At 41.2% G+C, this 19,914-nt stretch overlaps 2 protein-coding genes across 2 annotated transcripts in view; one reads left to right on the top strand and one right to left on the bottom strand.

Annotated features, from left to right (window-relative positions):
* MCM3 (minichromosome maintenance complex component 3) overlaps positions 1 to 19,914 on the top strand; it is a 368,003-nt gene that overhangs the window by 33,905 nt on the left and 314,184 nt on the right. The gene's annotated exons all lie outside the window — the stretch shown is intronic.
* LOC309338374 (cytochrome P450 2K1-like) lies at positions 1,825 to 18,776 on the bottom strand. The gene is made up of 9 exons (XM_081855597.1): positions 18,511 to 18,776; positions 16,504 to 16,666; positions 15,544 to 15,693; positions 14,846 to 15,006; positions 14,206 to 14,379; positions 12,889 to 13,036; positions 3,351 to 3,535; positions 2,644 to 2,785; positions 1,825 to 2,260 (listed from the first exon to the last, which is right to left on the bottom strand). The coding sequence occupies exons 1-9, from the start codon at positions 18,691 to 18,693 to the stop codon at positions 2,073 to 2,075; spliced, it is 1,494 nt and encodes a 497-aa protein (XP_081711723.1). The 5' UTR covers positions 18,694 to 18,776; the 3' UTR covers positions 1,825 to 2,072.

The following is a 19,914-nucleotide window of genomic DNA, read 5'->3' as shown; positions in this document are numbered from 1 at the left end:
CCCAAGACGACTCCCAGTGGCCTCGACCCCGCTGGGAATGGGAGCATCCCACTGATAGCTGAGTAGAGCTTCAAGGCTTGGAGGTCTCTGGAGCCAAACAGAAAAAAAAGCAGAAACCTCCAGATAAAAACCTGGCAGCCCAAAGGCCGACACGGTCTAAAAGACTTCTACAAAAACAAGAAAGCTACAGAGCAGTTTGGTCAACAACAGTGTCTACCAACTGCAATGAGCCACCCATATATTATGTTATGTAATGTCTCTAGCGAATCATTAAGCCACCCCTCTGATTTTTTTCTTCTCCACAACTATTCAAAGCTGTACATTGGATGATATGCCTTTCAGTTTAATGTTTACTCAAGTGAGTGGTGCTTACTTGCAGAAACTAATACTTTCCAGAACAGATTACAATGCTCTTGAACGGCGAATTAATAACTCAGGATTATCAGTAGAGAGCAGCATTGTGAAATCATTTGCAGATGAAATTATTCAACTTCAATTAGGTATGACAGCATTTAGTTTGAAAGGGTTCAGTATTTCCTGAACTTTCTCCCATTGAAACACTCACACATATTTTTCTTTTTAGAATAGTTTTTATTCATTTCCATCTTGAAACTGTTCAACATGGTGGCATTAGAGCATATGACATGCAACAATATGAGCAAGGAAGGATAATAACTAAGCAATGCATCTTCTTGTGGTGCCTAAATTCATTCCTACAAAGGTTATGGTACCCAGTTAAGACAAAATTCAAAGTATCATAGTGGGTGTGGCTGGATTTTCTCAAGAGAGAAGAGAGATTCAAACCAGACATTTTTTTCTATCTCCTGGTGAGACCATGGTGACTTCCACTGACTCCAGTGTGAAAGAGATTAACTCCCTCTTCCCTCTCAGAGCAGTAGCTAGGCATCGAAGGTTTGGAGTTTTTCCTCTTGTGGAGGTGGAAGTTTTGATTTTGAATTTGACACATTTCCACCACTTTCATTTTACATATGACCAGTCATAATTGCATTGATGAGGAAAGCCTTAAGCTACCCAGACTCTCAGAGAAAGTTCATTCAGATACAGAGAGAAGATGGAAGATGGTTGTTTTATTCCAGGGATAACCAACAGGTTGATCGGGATCGACTGATCGATACCCGGGAGGTTCTGGTCGATTCCTGGCTCCTTTTCCTTTGTTTCTGCCTCAGAGCAGCTGGCCCTTTCCCTCTCCCCATCCACCATATTGAGCTGATCGCTGGAACAGAAGACGGAATTTTCACTGTGAGGCAAATTGTTTCCATAGCGATCTTTTGGTGAATGACTAATCCCCTCTCCCCTTTACTCTAGTCTGACATTTTCCCCCTTAATAACGGAGATTTTCTCCATTAAAAAGGCTCAAGAACTTTGGCCTTAACCCCCAAAATGGAACTTTCCTCTCTAAAAGAAACAGAACAATTTTGGCTTCCAGTCCCCCCCCCCCCTTGAGTAGATCTCAGTCTCGTGGGAGTTGGACGTCCCTGTTCTAAGCCAGAAGCAGAAGTCACAGAATGAATTGGCAGCATGGAGATGCCAGAAGCAAACCCAGTTGCCAGATCTATTATTACAGACTTTTTCAAGAACCCGGAGGAAACAAAGCCATTGCCTGACATCAACAAATACAGTTCAGAATCAGAATACATTGCAGCCACAGATGTTAACATACCCAACTTCCTCAACCATTCCTCATAAGGCATGGTTTCCAGACTCTTTTTCATCTTGATCACAATTCCCTGCACATCTACCTGGGAATATGATGCTTCAAGATATTTGAAGGTATATGTTAACATGGGAATACCTGCAACCAGATTTGTTGATTGATCTCTATGCCCCAAGTGTCATAAGAACTCAGGGCCAGGTTTTAAGTAAGAGATGCTCCAATGCTAGTTTCACGGGATTCGGCACTATGGCAGATAAAGGGGAACACTTCAGGTTTGTGACAAAGCATGGACCAATTCCACCACTAGGCTACTCAACCCCTTGTAGAACAGGGGTGTTTTAAGAAAGACTCACATTGTACACACAGGTAGGCTAATCAAGCTAGGAGCTTGTGAGTCTTAGAAACGTGGCAGAGCACAGAGTTGGTGGGGCATGGGTGGTGTTGTAAACCCAACAGCAGGAGTAAGGTCCAGGTCTTCTTGAGATGTTCCAGGGGGTGGCTGGAAGGTGAATCTCTGCAGCAGACTTGTGAAGAAGAGGAAGAGCTCCGTTTTGGCAAGAGTCTCACCTAAACATGCTCTCCAACCTGTAAGGACACACAGGCAGCAGAGAAACTGGGTTTAGCAGTTGCTCAATAGCATCACCCCAAATACATTAAAGCAGACGGAAATGCAGAGATGAAATAACAGCTCACAGTGTCCACCTTAAAAGAATTAAGAACTCCAAATACGAGCCATCCTGCAATGCTGAAAACCGGGGTGGGAAACCTTTCTCAGCCTCAGGGCCACATTCCCTGGTGAGCAGTATTCCAGGGGCCACACACCAATGGTGACCAGATCTAGTGGCAGAAATGGCCACAGCAAGTCATGTCATTCTTACCTTTGCACAATAGGTTACATTCCATGCATGTAAAAATCCCATTGACTAAGCACACACTATGCAGATATACACAAAAGTAAAAAAAATTACCTGCAGAGAAAGGCATGAAAGCATCTCTCATTACGAATTTTCCTTCAGAGTTGAGAAAATGCTCAGGATAGAATTTATGTGGTTTCTCCCATTGAGATTCATCGTGCAGCACAGAGGACAGCAATGGTATGATGAATGTGCCCTGCAAAAGCAAAAGAAGAGTTATTTTAAAATAAAGTATATTCCTCTACAATAAATATTGAGTGCAAGAGAAATGAGATTTGAGTTCATTTGAGAAATGTCATTAGTCTGACAAACTTAACATATAAACCATGATCCCCCACTAGAAATGGTTTAATTTCCAACCTTGTGCGAGCAATGGTGTGATGTATGTCCCCTGCAAAGGCAAAGCGAGAGTCATTTTAAAATAAAGTGTATGCCTCTGGTACAATAAATATTTAGTGTAGGAGAAATGAGATTTGTCTTCATCTGAGAAATGTCTTTAGTTTGACAAACTTTAATGTATAAACCATGATCTCCCACTAGAAATGGTTTGTTTTCCAACCTTGTGCTCCTTCCCATTGAGATCTGTTTAATGGGTTGAAGTTGATGCCTGACAGCTTCTGATGGGTAGACTGAACGCTTACAGTGCAATCCTATACAAGTCTGCACAGATGTCACCCACCCTGAAGTCCAAGGGGCTTACTCCCAGGAAAGCCTTAAAATATATTGTAACTAGTAGGCAGCAGTTCAATGAAAAGGATCACCTTTGGAATCAAGTAGCCATTAAGGGTAACATCTGTAGCCGTGGCATGTGCCATGTTGGTTGGGACGATATTGGAAAACCTCAGGATCTCATGGATCACGGCATCCGTATAAGGCATTTTTGTTCGGTGTTCAATCCTTGGCTGAGAAGATCCAACAATGTTTGCAATTTCTTCTTGGACCTTTACTGGTGGCAACGAAAAGAAAAACGTTTATTTTTCTGCTCAGATTACAAAAAAAAGAAAGAAAAGAAAAAGAAAAGCATTCATTTTTCTGCTCAGATTATGTCTTTGATTTAGGTCTCTTAAAATTAATCTCTGAAGCATAAAACTGCCACAAACTCGTTCTACAATTCCATAAGCTCACAAATTTAATATTTAGAATTTAACAAATGTATTTTTAAGAAGGACAAACAAACAATTTAGAGAATAACCTGATATACTGAGGGAGAGATATGCATCCAGGATGATTATGAAAATATCACTGCTGGGAATATTCTGAAGTGGTATCTTTTACATATAAAGGTTAAAACAAAGATCTTGGATCCTCCGGACCCTGACAAATTCTGGACAAAATATGGGAAAGAGTTAGCTGGAGAAAGAGCATTTGAACTGGACGCATTTGAACTGGACGCTGGACAGGAAGAGGAAGATTGAACAGAGGTGGAGGTGAAAGAAATAAATACGGAACAAGATGGCTTTGAGAATTCTAACTGGGAATGTGAATAAAATTGATCATGTTGTAAAGAAGTTAAACTTGGAAGTTATATGCCTCCAAGAAACAGGGAAACTATTAGCTTGGCAAATAAAGAAGAAAGAAGAAAAAACTGCATTGATAGAATAAATGTAGGAGGTAGAGTTGTGGCTCCGAAGCGCCCTCTCCGATTGCATGGAGCCAGGACAGCCCCATGGTTTTCCATGGATCTGAGGGCAATGAAACAATCGTTGAGACGGCTAGAGCGCTGGTGGCGGATGACCCATTCTGAAGTTGACCGGACACAGGTTAGAGCTCAATGTCGAGCCTACCAAGTGGCGGTAGTGACGGCAAAGAAGACTTTCTTCACCGCCTCTATTGCATCTGCAGAAAACAGCAGCAGGAGACTTTTTCAGGTGGTCCACAATTTAGCGGAACCACCTGCTACATCGGGGCCGAGTACGGGCCACATGATCTCCTGCAATGATTTTGCAAAGTTTTTTGCAGATAAAGTCGCTCAGATTCGGAAAGAGGTAGACGCCACCGTGGGAGCAGGGCCGGGGCGGGAGAGTGCTAGAGACCTGTCTAGTCAAATTGCGTGGGATCAATTCCAATCTGTTACCTCCGAGGATGTGGACAGGCTGCTTGGATGAGTGAAACCAGCCACCTGTCTTCTTGATCCTTGCCCATCCTGGCTTATAAAAGCTAGCCGGGAAGGGCTGGGCGATGGGCTTCGTGGGGTGGTGAATGCTTCCCTCCGTGAGGGAGCCTTCCCAGACCCGCTGAAAGAGGCGGTTATTAAACTGCTTCTTAAAAAAACCATCTTTAGATGCAGCCACAACGGCCAACTATCGCCCAGTCTCAAATCTTCCATTCTTGGGCAAGGTGATTGAGCGAGTGGCCTCATCATGGGACTGAAACTGCCTTGGTCGCACTGGTTGATGATCTCCGGTGGGCTAGGGACAAAGGTGAGAGCTGTTTCCTAGTTCTGCTGGATCTCTCAGCGGCGTTTGATACCATCGACCATAACATCCTTCTGGACCATCTTAAGGGGCTGGGAGCTGGGGGCACTGTCATACAGTGGTTCCGCTCCTTCCTCCTGGGCCGTGCTCAGAAAGTGGTGGTGGGGGATGAGTGTTCAGACCCCTGGGCTCTTGTGGGGTGCCTCAGGGTTCTGTCCTCTCCCCCATGCTTTTCAACATCTACATGCAGCCGCTGGGAGGTTTGGGCTGGGTGTTCATCAGTATGCGGATGATACCCAGCTCTACCTCTCTTTCAAATCAGAACCAGTGAAGGTGGTGATGGTCCTGTGTGAGTGTCTGGAGGCGGTTGGAGGATAGATGGCGGCTAACAGTTTGAAATGGAATCCTGACTAAGAACCTGAACTTATTTAAAGATAACTATGAAAAATGCTGGTCAGAAGTGAAAAAGGATTTAGAAATATGGTCAAATTGAAGCTTTCCTTGCTAGGCCGTATTGCTGCTATAAAAATGAATGTATTGCCAAGAATGTTGTTTTTGTTTCAATCATTGCAAATTTTAGACAAAATGGACTGCTTCAAGAAGTGGCAGAGGGATATTTCTAGATTTGTCTGGCAGGGGAAGAAGCCCAGAATAAAATTTAAAATACTAACCGATGCAAAAGAAAGAGGTGGATTTGCCCTGCCAGACCTTAAACTTTACTATGAATCAGCAGCATTTTGCTGGCTGAAAGAATGGCTGCTTCTTGAAAAGACAGACATTTTGGATTTAGAAGGTTTCAATAATGTATTTGGGTGCCATGCATATTTGTGGTATGATAAGGTCAAAGCGCATAAAGCATTCAAAAACCATATTGTCAGGAGAGCACTGTTTAATTTCTGGATAAGATATAAAGATATACTTGAAAATAAAACCCCAAGGTGGCTATCACCGATGGAAGCAAAGGCTTTGAAAATGCCCAATATGGAGGCCAAATGGCCGAAATATTGGGAGATCCTGGAACAAGAGGGAGATAGATTAAAATTGCAGAGTTTTGAAAAATTAAAAAATAAAGTGCGAGATTGGCTTCATTATTATCAAATAATGGAGGCTTACAAATTGGACAAGAAAATTGGCTTCCAGGTGGAAAAATCAAAATTGGAAACAGAACTGTTAGATCCTAAAACTAAGAATTTGTCAAGAATGTATAACCTGCTGTTGAAATGGAATACTCAGGATGAAATGGTGAAATCTGCTATGATAAAATGGGCACAAGATGTTGGACATAACATTATGTTTGCTGACTGGGAACAGTTATGGACCACAGGTATGAAATTCACGGCATGTAATGCCTTAAGAGAGAATATTATGAAAATGATATACAGGTGGTACATGACACCAGTCAAGCTTGCAAAAATATATCATCTGCCCGACAATAAATGTTGGAAATGTAAAGAAATTGAAGATACATTCTTTCACCTTTGGTGGACGTGCCCAAAGATTGAGGCTTTCTGGGAGATGATTTATAACGAAATGAAAAAGGTATTTAAATATACTTTCTTGAAAAAACCAGAGGCCTTTCTCCTGGGCATGGTCGGCCAATTGGTGCCAAAGAAGGATAGAACTTTGTTTATTTATGCAACAACAGCAGCAAGAATACTCATCGCGAAGTATTGGAAGACACAAGATCTACCCACCCTGGAAGAATGGCAGATGAAGGTGGTGGAGTACATGGAACTGGCAAAAATGACTGGCAGAATCCGAAATGTTAAGTTATAATACATTATTATAAAGCATTAAGATAAATGCAAAAAGGGTAAGGACTTGCTGAAACAACTATTGAACTAGAATACAAAAGAAGGAGGTGTGAGGAGGTCAGGGAAATAAGTAAATGAAAGACAAGACACGGAAAGACTGAAATGTTTTTAATTGTTGTTTTACTTTTTTGTATTTTGTATTTTTTTTCCTTCCTTTTTTTCATTTTTGTAATTTTCTTGAAACTTTAATAAATATCATATATATATATATATAAAAGAGATTGAATCCTGACAAGACAGAAGTACTGTTTCTGGGGGACAGGAGGCGGGCAGGTGTGGAGGATTCCCTGGTCCTGAATGGGGTAACTGTGCCCCTGAAGGACCAGGTGCGCAATCTGGAAGTCATTTTGGACTCACAGCTGTCCATGGAGGCACAGGTTAAATCCGTGTCCAGGGCAGCTGTGTACCAGCTCCATCTGGTACGCAGGCTGAGACCCTATCTGCCTGCAGACTGCCTCGCCATAGTGGTGCATGCTCTGGTTATCTCCCGCTTCGACTACTGCAATGCGCTCTACGTGGGGCTACCTTTGAAGGTGACCGGGAAACTACAACTAATCCAGAATGCAGCAGCCAGACTGGTGACTGGGAGCGGCCGCCGAGACCATATAACACCGGTCTTGAAACAATTCAAAGTGTTGGTGCTGACCTTTAAAGCCCTAAACGGCCTCGGCCCAGTATACCTCAAGGAGCATCTCCACCCCCATCATTCTACCCGGACGCTGAGGTCCAGCACCGAGGGCCTTCTGGTGGTTCCCTCACTGCGAGAAGCCAAGTTACAGGGAACCAGGCAGAGGGCCTTCTCGGTAGTGGCGCCCTCCCTGTGGAACGCCCTCCCACCAGATGTCAAAGAGAACAACAACTACCAGACTTTTAGAAGACATCTGAAGGCAGCCCTGTTTAGGGAAGCTTTTAATGTTTAATGTATCACAGTATTTTAATATTCTTTTGGAAGCCGACTAGAGTGGCTGGGGAAACCCAGCCAGATGGGTGGGGTATAAATATTATTATTATTATTATTATTATTATTATTATTATTATTATTAAAATCTGAAAATAATAATAGATCAATTCGTGAGTTTTTATACAGCACCATATTAAGGCAAATGAGTTAAGGTAGAAGAAATGGGTAAATATTTAGAAGACAACAGACTGCTTAAGATACCAAAAGTTAAAATGTCATTTCTCAATAGAGCTTTCACAATGATGGTTTTACAGCAAGTAATTTTACAGGCAAAATTAGGGAGGGCATCCGGACCTGATGGAGTTTCAGCAATATATTATTAAAAAATTACAAGATTACCGAATGCAACCATTAAAAGATATTATGACTATAACTTTGAATACAGGAGAGTTACCCAAATCCCCGAAGAGTGTATACATAACTTTGATTCATAAACAAAATAGAGATCCAAAGCTGGTTAAGAGCTATCAACCTATTTCGATGTTGGATAAGGATTATAAACTGTTTGCAGACATATTAGTTAATGGGTTGAAAACTGTATTAAAAGAGAAAGCATTTAGACTCCGAGAAAGCATTTGACAATGTCTCCTGGGACTTTATATGTTTAAGGCTTTGGAATATATGGTTTGTGGAGACAGTTTTATAAAAGGAGTTAAGGCAATATATACTGATCCATCAGTAAGTAATGTATTGACTGAGAATTGTAAAATAACTAAAGTAGACATGGTTGTCCACTGTCACCTTCATTGTTTATAACAGTTTTAGAAGTTTTGGCACAAAGAATAAGATGTAATAAGAAAAATAAGCGGGAATAAAAGCAGGAAAGATAACAATATGAATAATAATATAATATAATATAATATAATATAATATAATATTATAGATTTTGCAGATAATGTGGTGATATTTGTTGAGGAACCAATAGAGTGAATCCCAAAGGCATTGGAAAAGATTTTTTTTTATTTTTAGAAATAGCAGATCTTAAAATTAATAAAGATAAAACTAAACTCCTGGTAAAAAATATGAATGCTGAGGGTAAAAATAAATTACAAAGTTTATCTATCTTAAAGAGTGAAAAGAAGATTAAATATTTGGGTGTGTGGTTAAGAGCAGGAATATAAATTTGTATAAGGATAATTATTTAAAAACTTGGGAGGATATTAAAATAAATTTGCAAATATGGAGGAGAATGAAACTTTCATTACTTCAACAATTAAAATGAATGTATTACTGACAATATTATTTTTGTTTTATTGTTATTTATTTATTTATTTATGATGATGATGATGATGATGATGATGATTTAGTGAATGTATATACCACCCTATATCCAGAGGTTCACAGAATAAAATCAAAATATAAAACCACAAAATACATAATCAAAATAAAAACAACCACCCAATAGCTCCCCTACAAAAAACCAATACCAGTGATCAATCAATACCAGTGATCGGCACGACAAATTGTTTCAACAAATGGCAAAAATATATTTCTAAATATATCTGGCAAGGAAAAATAAGAATAAAACAAATAAAACATAAAAAATTGACAGATGAAAGAGAAAGGAGGTTTCTTCCTGCCGCATATGAGATTCTATTACGAAGCACCTTGTCTATGCTGTTTGAGGGAATGATTGTTATTGAATAATCCACATATTTCAGATTGGGAACGTCATGATAATATTTTTGGTTGGCACGCTTACTTGAGGTAAGAAAATGCGAAAGTACATAAAGGTTTTACAAACCATATAATTAGGAAAATAATCTACAGAGTATGGGATAAGTATAAAAACCTGTTGGAGACCAAAACACCACTATGGCTTTCACTTTTGGAGAATTTACCAGTAAATTAAATTTTTTAAAAGATTTATCAGAGATGTTACCAACATGGTTACAATATCATCATTTGAATGAAGTATTTAAAAGGGATATGAAGCGGGGGGTTGGGGAACAAACATCACAACTAGAAAGAAACCTGTTAAACTGTAATGTTAAAGTGATATCTAAAATGTATAAAATCTTCAATGATACACTTCAATGATACAAAACAAATTCCTTCCAGTAGCACCTTAAAGACCAACTAAGTCAGTTCTTGGTATGAGCTTTCGTGTGCATGCACACTTCTTCAGATACCAGGTATCTGAAGAAGTGTGCATGCACACGAAAGCTCATACCAAGAACTGACTTAGTTGGTCTTTAAGGTGCTACTGGAAGGAATTTGTTTTGTTTTGACTATGGCAGACCAACACGGCTACCTATCTGTAACTGGAACTTCAATGATACATATATGAAAATGTTACATAGATGGTACCTGACACCTAGTAAGTTGGCTAAAATATATAAATCCCAACTGAATATGTGCTGGAAACGTAAAAAGAAAGAAGGTACTATTTTTCATATGCGGTGGGCTTGTAATAAGGTTAAGGTTTACTGGGAAATGATATATGATGAACTGAAAATGACCGCTCCCCGCATAAAACGGGGGGCGCCCTTTGCGTGGACGCGCACAGCCCCTGGATCTGGAGCGGCTCCATCAGCACAGGCTTGGCTTCGCCTTCCCCCAGGTGGGATACCTGGAGGTCTCCGCCTACCTCAGTCAGTTGTCCAATCCCGCCTGAGGGAAGTGTTGCCAAGGAGACCAGGCTAGGTAGGGGAGGGACTACCTGCCCACACATTATAGGGAGGTTTTCCCATCCTACCCACCCTCAGTTAAGTCTTATTTTGCAGGTTAACTTCTCTTCACAGGTATGCGGGTGCTGCTATGTCAAGGTCGCTGTTAAAGGGCCGGAAAGGAATTCCCCTGCATTGGCAGTTTTTGCCTTTCCCGTAGCAAAACGTCACAACTTTGGCGGTATCAGGCCTTGGGCGGAATCCTTTAGTCTATCTTCCTCTTTGCAGCGGCGATACCAGGGTTCCCCATTAAAGGGGTTTTCTGAAGGGAGGCTTTGACCGTATGCCGAGAGGTCGTCATTGCTCTCCCCTGCAGCGGCGGCATAATGGGGGCGGCTATCTCTGCTTGAACATATGTTCTCCAGAGCCGGCCCATCTCCCCCCCAATGCCTGAGCCAAGGTCTACCCACATCTGAAATATAATAAAGTTGTGGCCAATTTAATCCCATAGCATGTTGTCTTGAGTCATTATTCCACATGACGGGGGGGGGGTACCCAGGATCTGGGGGACTCCGCATGTCCATGCAAAGATGTTTAAGATGTTTAAAAAGCCATAAGCTTTTCTTTTGGAAATTATGAGATCAGAACTACCTAGAAATAGATTTAAGAGCCTCGGACATAAGACTACCAGGTTGATGGATGAAGATGGAATGGACAGTAAGGACTGACATAACCCGAGACCAGGAAAAAGGGACGTTGGATGAAAATTGGAAAATCTATAAAGAAAAAATTTTAATTTGGGGAATCAGTGTAAAATTAATGAATATTGGGGGAAATGTTGGAATGAAACTGGCTGGCTTTAGTAGAAATGATATAAGGAATTATGTATAAATAAGCACTAAGTTTTAAGTCTCAAGGTGTTTTACGGTAAGATAAGGTTAAATAAAGTAACGCAAATTTTTAGCAGAAACATTGTAAAACTAATAATTGTTAGAAGGATGTTGGAATGATATTATATGATTTTAGCAGCAATGATATAAAGGAGTTGGGAATAACTGACTGTTAATTGGTGAAAGGAGGAAAACTAAAGTTACATTATATTAAGATAAATTATAGGACTAAAATTTTAAAAAGAGGGAAAGGATTTGCTGAAATGAATAATTGATCTAGAATACAAAAAAGGGAGGTGTGAGGAGGTCAAGGAAACAAGCTAATGAAAGAATAGAAAGGAGATATGATGCTTTTTCTTTTTTCTAATTTTCTTTTAGTTTAATGGGTTTATTTGTCTGTCTTTTTTCCCCCTCTTCTTTTTATATTGTGGGGTGTTGCTTGGTTTTTGTTTAACGTGGTATGTTCATTTTTTCTTTTTGTAATTGTTGAAACTTTAATAAATATCATTTAAAAAAACAACACAGAACTACCTAGAAATTTATTTAGTATAGAATATTTAGAAATTTATTTATGTATGCAATTTATATAAATTTATACAAATTTATTTATTTATGCAACCATGGCTGCAAGATTAATATTTGCTCAAAAATGAATAAAAATTATTTTAAAAAAAAAATTTGCTCAAAAATGGAACGATGAAGAGGTCCCGACAATGGATACAAAGAATGGATACAGAAAAGACAGAATGGATACAGAAAAGACAAAACTTACTGGGAGAACAGTTACAATAAGAGAACAACGCAGCTGCAAACAGCCAGCTTGTTTACATCATGTGATGTGACTAGCTGTGCGAAAGAATCTTCCCGGAAGTTCACAAGCTACACAAGTCTTTGTTCAGTGTGTAATATGAGACCTTCCTATTGTGTATGTAAAGGAAGTCTTCGTCTCTCGCTCGGAGAGAAGTCTGAGTAATCAGACATGTTTTCTGTTGAGTTGGACAGTCAGAAATAAACAAGATGTCAAAAGACTATCTGACTATTCTTCTTTCCCCTGCGAATGGGGAGAAGGGGGTGTGCATTTTCCACGCTGGGAAATGTCGCCTATCAAGATCTCCCTGGTCTGTCTGGGATGCCAGCCAGAGGCAGATGACCGATAAACAAGCTCCAGGAGCAGGGAGAGGGGCCAGCCTCTCTCGATGGGGCTAGTTTTCCAACAAGAACAAGATTATTATTATTTTTAGAAAGCAATGGAAATGGTTTATTGCGTATGTACAAACAAACTGTAAACATACTAAGACATTGGCAGGATTAATGTAAAAAACGGCAGTTTCAGTATATCTATTGGATATATACGGGAATATATATCTAGAAGAATATGTTGAGATAATTTGGAGTATGCAGGAATATGAAATGAAATGTAAAGAACCACAGAACCAGGGAGAAGGGAGTCCAGGTTGAAATGTAAAACTTATGACTGAACAATTGTGTGTGTGTGTGTGTGTGTGTGTGTGTGCGTGCAAATTATAAATATTTTATCTCTCTAACAGTTACATATAACTTGAATTACGATTTCTCAGAATAATGGGAGCCAACCTAATGAAAAGCACTCACTCTGAATTTCAGGGTATTTCATCATTAGTAACAGTCCCCAGCACAGTATGGTAGAAGTGGATTCCATGCCAGCAGCCAATAAGTTGGCCACAACAGTTTTTAAATTTTCGTTGTGGAAATATGCATTCGTCTTCTTCTTCTTCTCTTCCTGTGTTGCAAAGAGTATGAACTGATTAAAATGAATGTAGTGAGAAAATTTCATGTGCAAAGATAAAAATGAATACCTGACTGGACCCGATGATCCAAAGTATCCTTGCACAGCACCCCAGTCCCTAAGTAGTGAGAGATTCCAGGTTTTCCAGACTATGCCATCATGATGATATAGGATTCCTGCAGGAGGAGTGCTCGCCTCCAGGCCAGGAGAGGCGAGTCACCAGAGTATCGGGGCCGCCCTATGCCTCGGGGCAGATAAAAGCCGGCCAGCCCCAGTCCCAACTTGCGGGAGCAACATTGTTGGTTGCTAGTTCCTGCCTGGACCCTGTCCTGTTTTCCTGCCTGAGCTCATGACCCGCCCCGTCTCCCTGCTTGCATGCCTGTTCCTGACTTCACCTGACTCCCTGCCCTGCACCCAGCTTCAGCTACTATGGACTGCCTCCACGTTGTGCCTTTGACCACAGACTTGGACCTTGCCTCTCTGGTGACCCATGGGACCAGCACACCAGGCCTGTAGATCTGCTTTAACTTTTCAAACTCATCAGTAATTAGTTTAAGATTTTAGAAATCTGTTATTTAGAACTTTGTTGTCACCCAACCACCTGTGTCCTTTTCTGGGTGCTAATTAAATGATAAGCAGAAACTCCAATTCATATTCATTTCCAATCTTAGTAATGGTTAAAAGAACTGAAGCCATAATTTAAGGCTGATTGGTCAGTGCATGGGCCAATGGTTTTCCCTTGCTCTGAGATGCCTCCCCACCCTCAAAGCTTCCTATCTCCTCCAGTGTGAAGAATGCTTCCTTCTGAGCACATGAGGCATTATCCCATCCCCCTTTGTATCAAAAGGGAGTCTGGCAACCAATATTTATGACTTGATTACCTCTCATCACTGCATAATTATCTATAATTACATGTTTTCTTGATCAGGGATTTCCCCCCCAGAAATGCTGTTGAGCACGCAACCAGTGACCCTGCAGAGGCAACTTCTGTAACACATTAACAACGGCTGACTATTGGGAAATGGTAGGAAGTATGCCAGGTTGGTCCCTTCTGAAGTGAGACTTCCTGACTACAACTTATGCATTCACTTGCGAATATGCCCTCAAAACATGAATTGAAAATGGCAACGCTTATTCTGGGCCAACTTAAAAGACTCCATTACCTCTTGCTGTTGGATAAGAAATGAGTCAATAAAGCTCCTCTGGTCATTTTCATCCAGATCTCGGAGGTGTTTTATGAAGGTGGCATTTATGAAGGCAAACAGCTCATCTCTGTTTTGAATGATAGTCTTACGAGCCCCCAAAAGAAAACCAAGAGCAGGAAACATGTTATACAGCTGAAAGGATAAAAATGTGAAAAAGGAAAAAGAGACATTAGAAAAACTCAGTATTGTTCTCTCAGCTGGGTCTCTCAGAGCATAATTTATGTGCAACCCCAGAATAGTAGGCTATGGCAGTTCTCCTCTGGAGGTTCGCCTTCAGAGAGGGAGATCTGCCCTTGGAGGCCCCTTCTGAGCCATCATGGAACCAACTATCACTTGTTCTTCCTTGTCCTTGGAGTCCCGATGGCAGTGAGGCCAGAAAGCGTGTGTGCAAAAGAGACTTTATTATAGTTATGGGATGACTGTGCCGTGTGAGCTTTCTAAATATTTCGAATCTCCACCAGGTTTCTCAAGATAGCAATATTCTGTGTTTTGGAGTGAATCCTGAACAATATACAATAAACAGGTAGCCCTACCCACTTTGCATACACAGTTATCATAATCAACTGTTTGTTTGTTTTAATTGTAAAAGATAGATTACCATGACTGAAAAGCTTCCGACGATCCGGACATTTTCATTGACCAACTTCAGAAGTCTTATGTATGTGGGATCTTCATAATCAAACCGCTTGCCTAGTAGTATGGCCACTATTATATTAGCCACCGATGCATTCATAATTGTGGTGGTCTCAAATGGGCTTCCTATACATAAATATGACAGTTAAACAAAAATATTCTTTTAAAAATGTGGATTGTAAAACACATAGAAGTCAAGTGCAACATTCCTAGAATGGACATGCCATGGGATGCTTTCTACCAGCCAGGAGAAAACTTCCTTTTTCCTCTGCTAAGATATAGAACTTGCTAACGCAATTTAGGGGGGATATCATTAAACAATATATCCTCTCCTGCCTCCCTGAACATCCCCACAGAAATTCAAAGTATAGAAAGGGCATTGTTCATGTTGTCTTAAATCCCTACTGGCAGCTTCCCTATGTGTAGACCTCATTTAACAAATAAACTAAGCCTAAGTGTTGCTGGATGTGGCCATAGCTGGGCTAAGAAATGCTTGGAAGTCACAGGAGTTATTGCAGTGCAATCTGCACATTACAGGAACAGAACAATTGCAGGGAACCCTGGGATCTGTGCTTCTGGAAGTTAGGAATATGTAACACAATAGTCTTAGCACCTTTAAACAACTGTAGTGTAGCTATGCACCAGAGGAAAACACCAACTCACCTTCGTAAGATTCAAATTTCTTTATCAGGACACTGCATTCCTCAACAATTCTGTCCTCGATGGTCCTCTTTCCCATTCCATAGGCCCGTAATGTGCTTACAACAAACCGCCGCATCACTTTCCAGTTTTCACCATTAGACAGAATTACACCTGAAGAGACGGGAGGAAAGGTTTCATGTCTGCATGGCCATTGTACAAAGATATCAATAAATTGTGTTCTGCATTTCTTCCATGGAACTGAGAATGGATCCCAGCTATTCTCCCATTCAGACTTCGGAGCTGGCAGCTGTGCCATCAGAGCATGACCTGAGAACCCATTGATCAATATTTTCCATTACAAAGTGTAGGCTAGAGTGGAGGGTGGTTTTTACATGTCAGGGATCCCATCAGAACTCTGCTTGTTATTTTGTATTCCCCATTATGCCTCCTTCATTTTTCTTCTATATATAGGCTGGGGCAGAAAATGGTCAGTCAGTTTCCCCTTGGTGTGTGGCATTACTTTGCTGTGTGACTATTATTCACAATCCTCCTGTCTCATTCTCCCCCAGTTCTACAATATGACTGTTGGGAAGAAGGTGGGGATGGGAAAGGTTTGCTTTAAATGGTCTCCATTTTTGTTTCTTCAATAGAGCACCACTTATCCACTGAAAGTCAAGACCAAAAAAGGCTGACCTGGTCCACTCTTTTTAACATTTTAGCTTGATTTTCAGAAATCCACAGGTGACACTTTTTGTGACACATTCTCACCCTGATGCCTGCAGATACTCTGTCAATGTCAAAGGCACTGAGGTGGGTTGAAAAATTGGCAAGGATTTCCCCCACAGGAAACAATGGATTTCGACGACTTGCTTTGCAAACACTCATCTTACAAACCATTTCTGGGGAACAGATTGTGTTCACCTGGTGGGACCAGTTTGTTTGCAAGCATTACCAGTTCCAATAGAAAGGGAAGTGCCTCACCAAAGCCTTGTGCAAGCTCTTGAAATAATGGAACGATGGGCCTGTCAGCAAATGCGTCCGCCTGATTAACCAGAGCCTCCTTTACTGTCTCATATCCTGCCAACACCACAGCTTTCTGGGGTCCCATTTGGATGCTGAAGACAGGGCCATATTGCTTGGACAACTGGAATTCAACAGAAGAAAAAGTGAGAAACAGAGTTCTGGCATACCCAAAGAATATATTAATGCAAATCCTCTCTGACAGAACCAAGACTGCATTAGCTACCACCCAGTCTCAAATCTTCCATTCTTGGGCAAGGTGATTGAGCGGGTGGTTGCTGAACAACTCCAGGAACGTCTAGAGGATGCGGACCATTTGGATCCCTTCCATTTGGGATTCAAGCCTCATCATGAGACTGAAACTGCCTTGGTTGTGCTGCTCGGTTATCTCCGGCCGGCTAAGGACAAAGGTGAAAACCGTTTCCTAGTTCTGCTGGATCTCTGTGACCTTTGATATCATTGACCATGACATCCTTCTGGACTGTCTAGAGAGGCTGGGAGCTGGGGGCACTGTTATACAGTGGGTTCACTCCTTCTTCCTGGGGCGTGTCCAGAAAGTGGTGTTGGGGGATGAGTGTCCAGGCCCCTGGGCTCTCACTTGTGGGGTATGCGGATAATAACAAGCTCTACCTCTCTTTTAAATAAAAACCATTGAAGGCGGTGAAGGTCCTGTGTGAGTGTCGGAGGGCGGCTGGAGGATGGATGGTGGCTGACAGATGGAGGTTGAATCCTGACAAGACAGAAATACTGTTTTGGGGGGACAGGAGGCAGGCAGGTGTGGAGGACTCCTGGTCCTGAATGGGGTAACTGTGCCTCTGAAGGACCACATGTGCAGCCTGGGCGTAATTTTGGACTCACAGCTATCCATGGAGGCGCAGGTAAATTCTGTGTCCAGGGCAGCTGTCTACCAGCTCCATCTGGTACGCAGGCTGAGACCCTATCTGCCAGCAGACTGTCTTGCCAGAGTGGTGCATGCTCTAGTTATCTCCTGCTTGTACTACTGCAATGTGCTCTATGTGGGACTACTTTTGAAGGCGACCCGGAAACTGCAACAAATCCAGAATGCAGTAGCTACACTGGTGAGTGGGAGTGGCTGCCGAGACAATATACCACTGGTTCTGAAAGACCTACGTTGGCTCCCAGCACGTTTCCAAGCACTATTCAAAGTTTTGAAGCTGACATTTAAAGCCCTAAATGGCCTCGGCCCAGTATCCTGAAGGAGCGTCTCCATCCCCACCCTTCAGCCTGGACACTCAGGTCCGGGGCTCAGGGCCTTATGGTGGTTCCCTCACTGCGAGAAGTGAGGTTACAGGGGCCCAGACAGAGTGCCTTCTCGGTAGTGGCACCTGCCCTGTGGAACGCCATCCCATCAGATGTCAAGGCAATAAACAACTATCTGATTTTTAGAAGACACCTGAAGGCAGTCCTTTTAAGGGAAGTTTTTAATGTTTGATGTTTTATCATATTCTTAGTCTGTTGGGTGGCCAGGGAAACCCAGCCAGATGGGCAAAGTATAAATAATAAATTATTATTATTATTCAGTTGTGGCAGCACAAATATTTGCTGGGAATAATCAGAAAACCAGAACAAATTAGGCAGGTGTAAGGATAAATGTCATTATACCTTTGATGGCACCTCTCAAATCTAGTTTAGGCTGAAGGAGGAGACTGGGCTAGGCAAGGTTTGCACCAGCACTTTTGCATCCTTGAAAATGGAGGCAGAGTCAAACGGGATTCGACACCAAACACCTTGTTCAAATTACCAGTTATAAATTGCAACTTGGTCCTATGATTGGGAAAGTTAAGAGGCGGTTCTGTAGCACACAAAGGGGAGATGAGATTTATAGGCTCTAAAAGAACAAAATGTAATGCATTATTGATATTAATAATAATAATAATAATTTTCTACCCCGCTCATCTGGCTGGGCTGTCCCAGTACCCTTGCCATGGGAAGAACTGGAAGCTTTACCTTTAACATGGTTCTGTGAGGCCTCTTGAGATCCATGATGTGGAGATTCCCAATGAGAGGTAAAGGCCTTGGACCTGGTGGAAAGTTTTGGGAGCTCTTTTTCCCGAAAGTGCCCAGTTTCAAAACAAAGTAAACCATAAGGATAAAGAGGAACAACACTGGAATTGGCTCCATCCAATCCATTTCGTTTCAGCAAGCAATTTTTTTTTGCAGTGGTTATAATGAAAGCCACAGTGCAGTTTGGTCGAGGACAATGTTTTGCAACTGCAGTGAGCAGCATATATATTGTGCTAGGTACTGTCTCAAGCTAATCATTAAACCATTATTAACCATTATTAAACCAGAGATACGAGGGATTAAAATAGGAACTAAAGAATACAAACTGAAAGCGTACGCAGATGATTTGGTGTTATACTTAGAAGATCCGCAAAAAAGTGTCAATAAAGCCTTGGAAATATTAGAGAAGTACGGTAAACTGTCTGGTTTTAAGTTAAATAAACTAAAGCCAAAAATGATGACTAAAAACCTTGAAAAAAGATGCAAGATAAAAATTAGAGATACAGAATGGAATCAAGGTGGTAAAAAAATATATATATATTTGGGAATTTGGTTAACCACGAAAAACATAGATTTAATTGGCGATAATTATTTTACAACGTTGAAAGAGATCAAAAAAGACTTAGACACGTGGAACATAGTAAAACCTTTGTGGTTGGGAAGAATGGCGGCAATAAAAATGAATATACTCCCCGAAAATGTTATTTTTATTCCAAAATATTCCAGTAATTAGAGGATCCTCAATATTTAAAGATAGGGAAAAAAACTCTCTCAAAATTTATTTGGCAGGGGAAAAGACCGAGAATTAAATTTAAATTACTTACGGATCGGAAAGAAAGAGGGGGATTTTCGGTGCCAAATTTGAAATTTGGGGTGCAGCGCTCGGCCTGAATCGGGTGCATGTTGGGGGGCGAGGGCACAGCCATAGCTCCTCGCCCCCTGCCTCGGCTCGAGACGTGCAGGGCGCCAACTTCATGCAACTAGCAGCAAAGAGTTCTCTGACAATTATTTTCAAAATAAATGCACATGTGTTACTCATATTTAGATATCTGCTTTGTTGGAGGGGTTTTTTTTCTTGGGGGTAGAGAATTCTCTGGGGTTTTGTTTCGAAATCGTAGAACACCCAGGCTTAAAAATTGATAAGTGCATCTGCACTGTTAATCAAAAGCTCCAATTCAGATTGATATGGCATTATTTTATTAAAACTGTGAATTATTGTAATGAGAGAGAGAACAATCACAACCCTCTGATAGTTATCCAGTTTCCATCTATGTCTGCACAGGATCCCTTCACTGTTCACCAACTATAATAGATATTCACAAAAGGTTCAGTACAAAGCCAGTCCGC

This window comes from Podarcis erhardii (genome assembly GCF_964252035.2).
Source record: "Podarcis erhardii genome assembly, chromosome: 3".
Lineage (NCBI taxonomy): Eukaryota > Metazoa > Chordata > Lepidosauria > Squamata > Lacertidae > Podarcis > Podarcis erhardii.
The sequence above is the reverse complement of the archived record's forward strand: the minus strand, read 5'-3'. Positions and strand labels throughout refer to the sequence as shown.

Coding starts and splice junctions, on each gene's coding strand:
- LOC309338374 (XM_081855597.1), bottom strand. CDS start 18,693: ATGGATTGGATGGAGCCAATTCCAGTGTTGTTCCTCTTTATCCTTATG. Junction 14,380..14,845: donor TCGGAAGCTTTTCAGTCATG/GTAATCTATCTT, acceptor TTATCCTTTCAG/CTGTATAACATGTTTCCTGC. Junction 2,786..3,350: donor ATGGCTACTTGATTCCAAAG/GTGATCCTTTTC, acceptor TTGCTTTTGCAG/GGCACATTCATCATACCATT.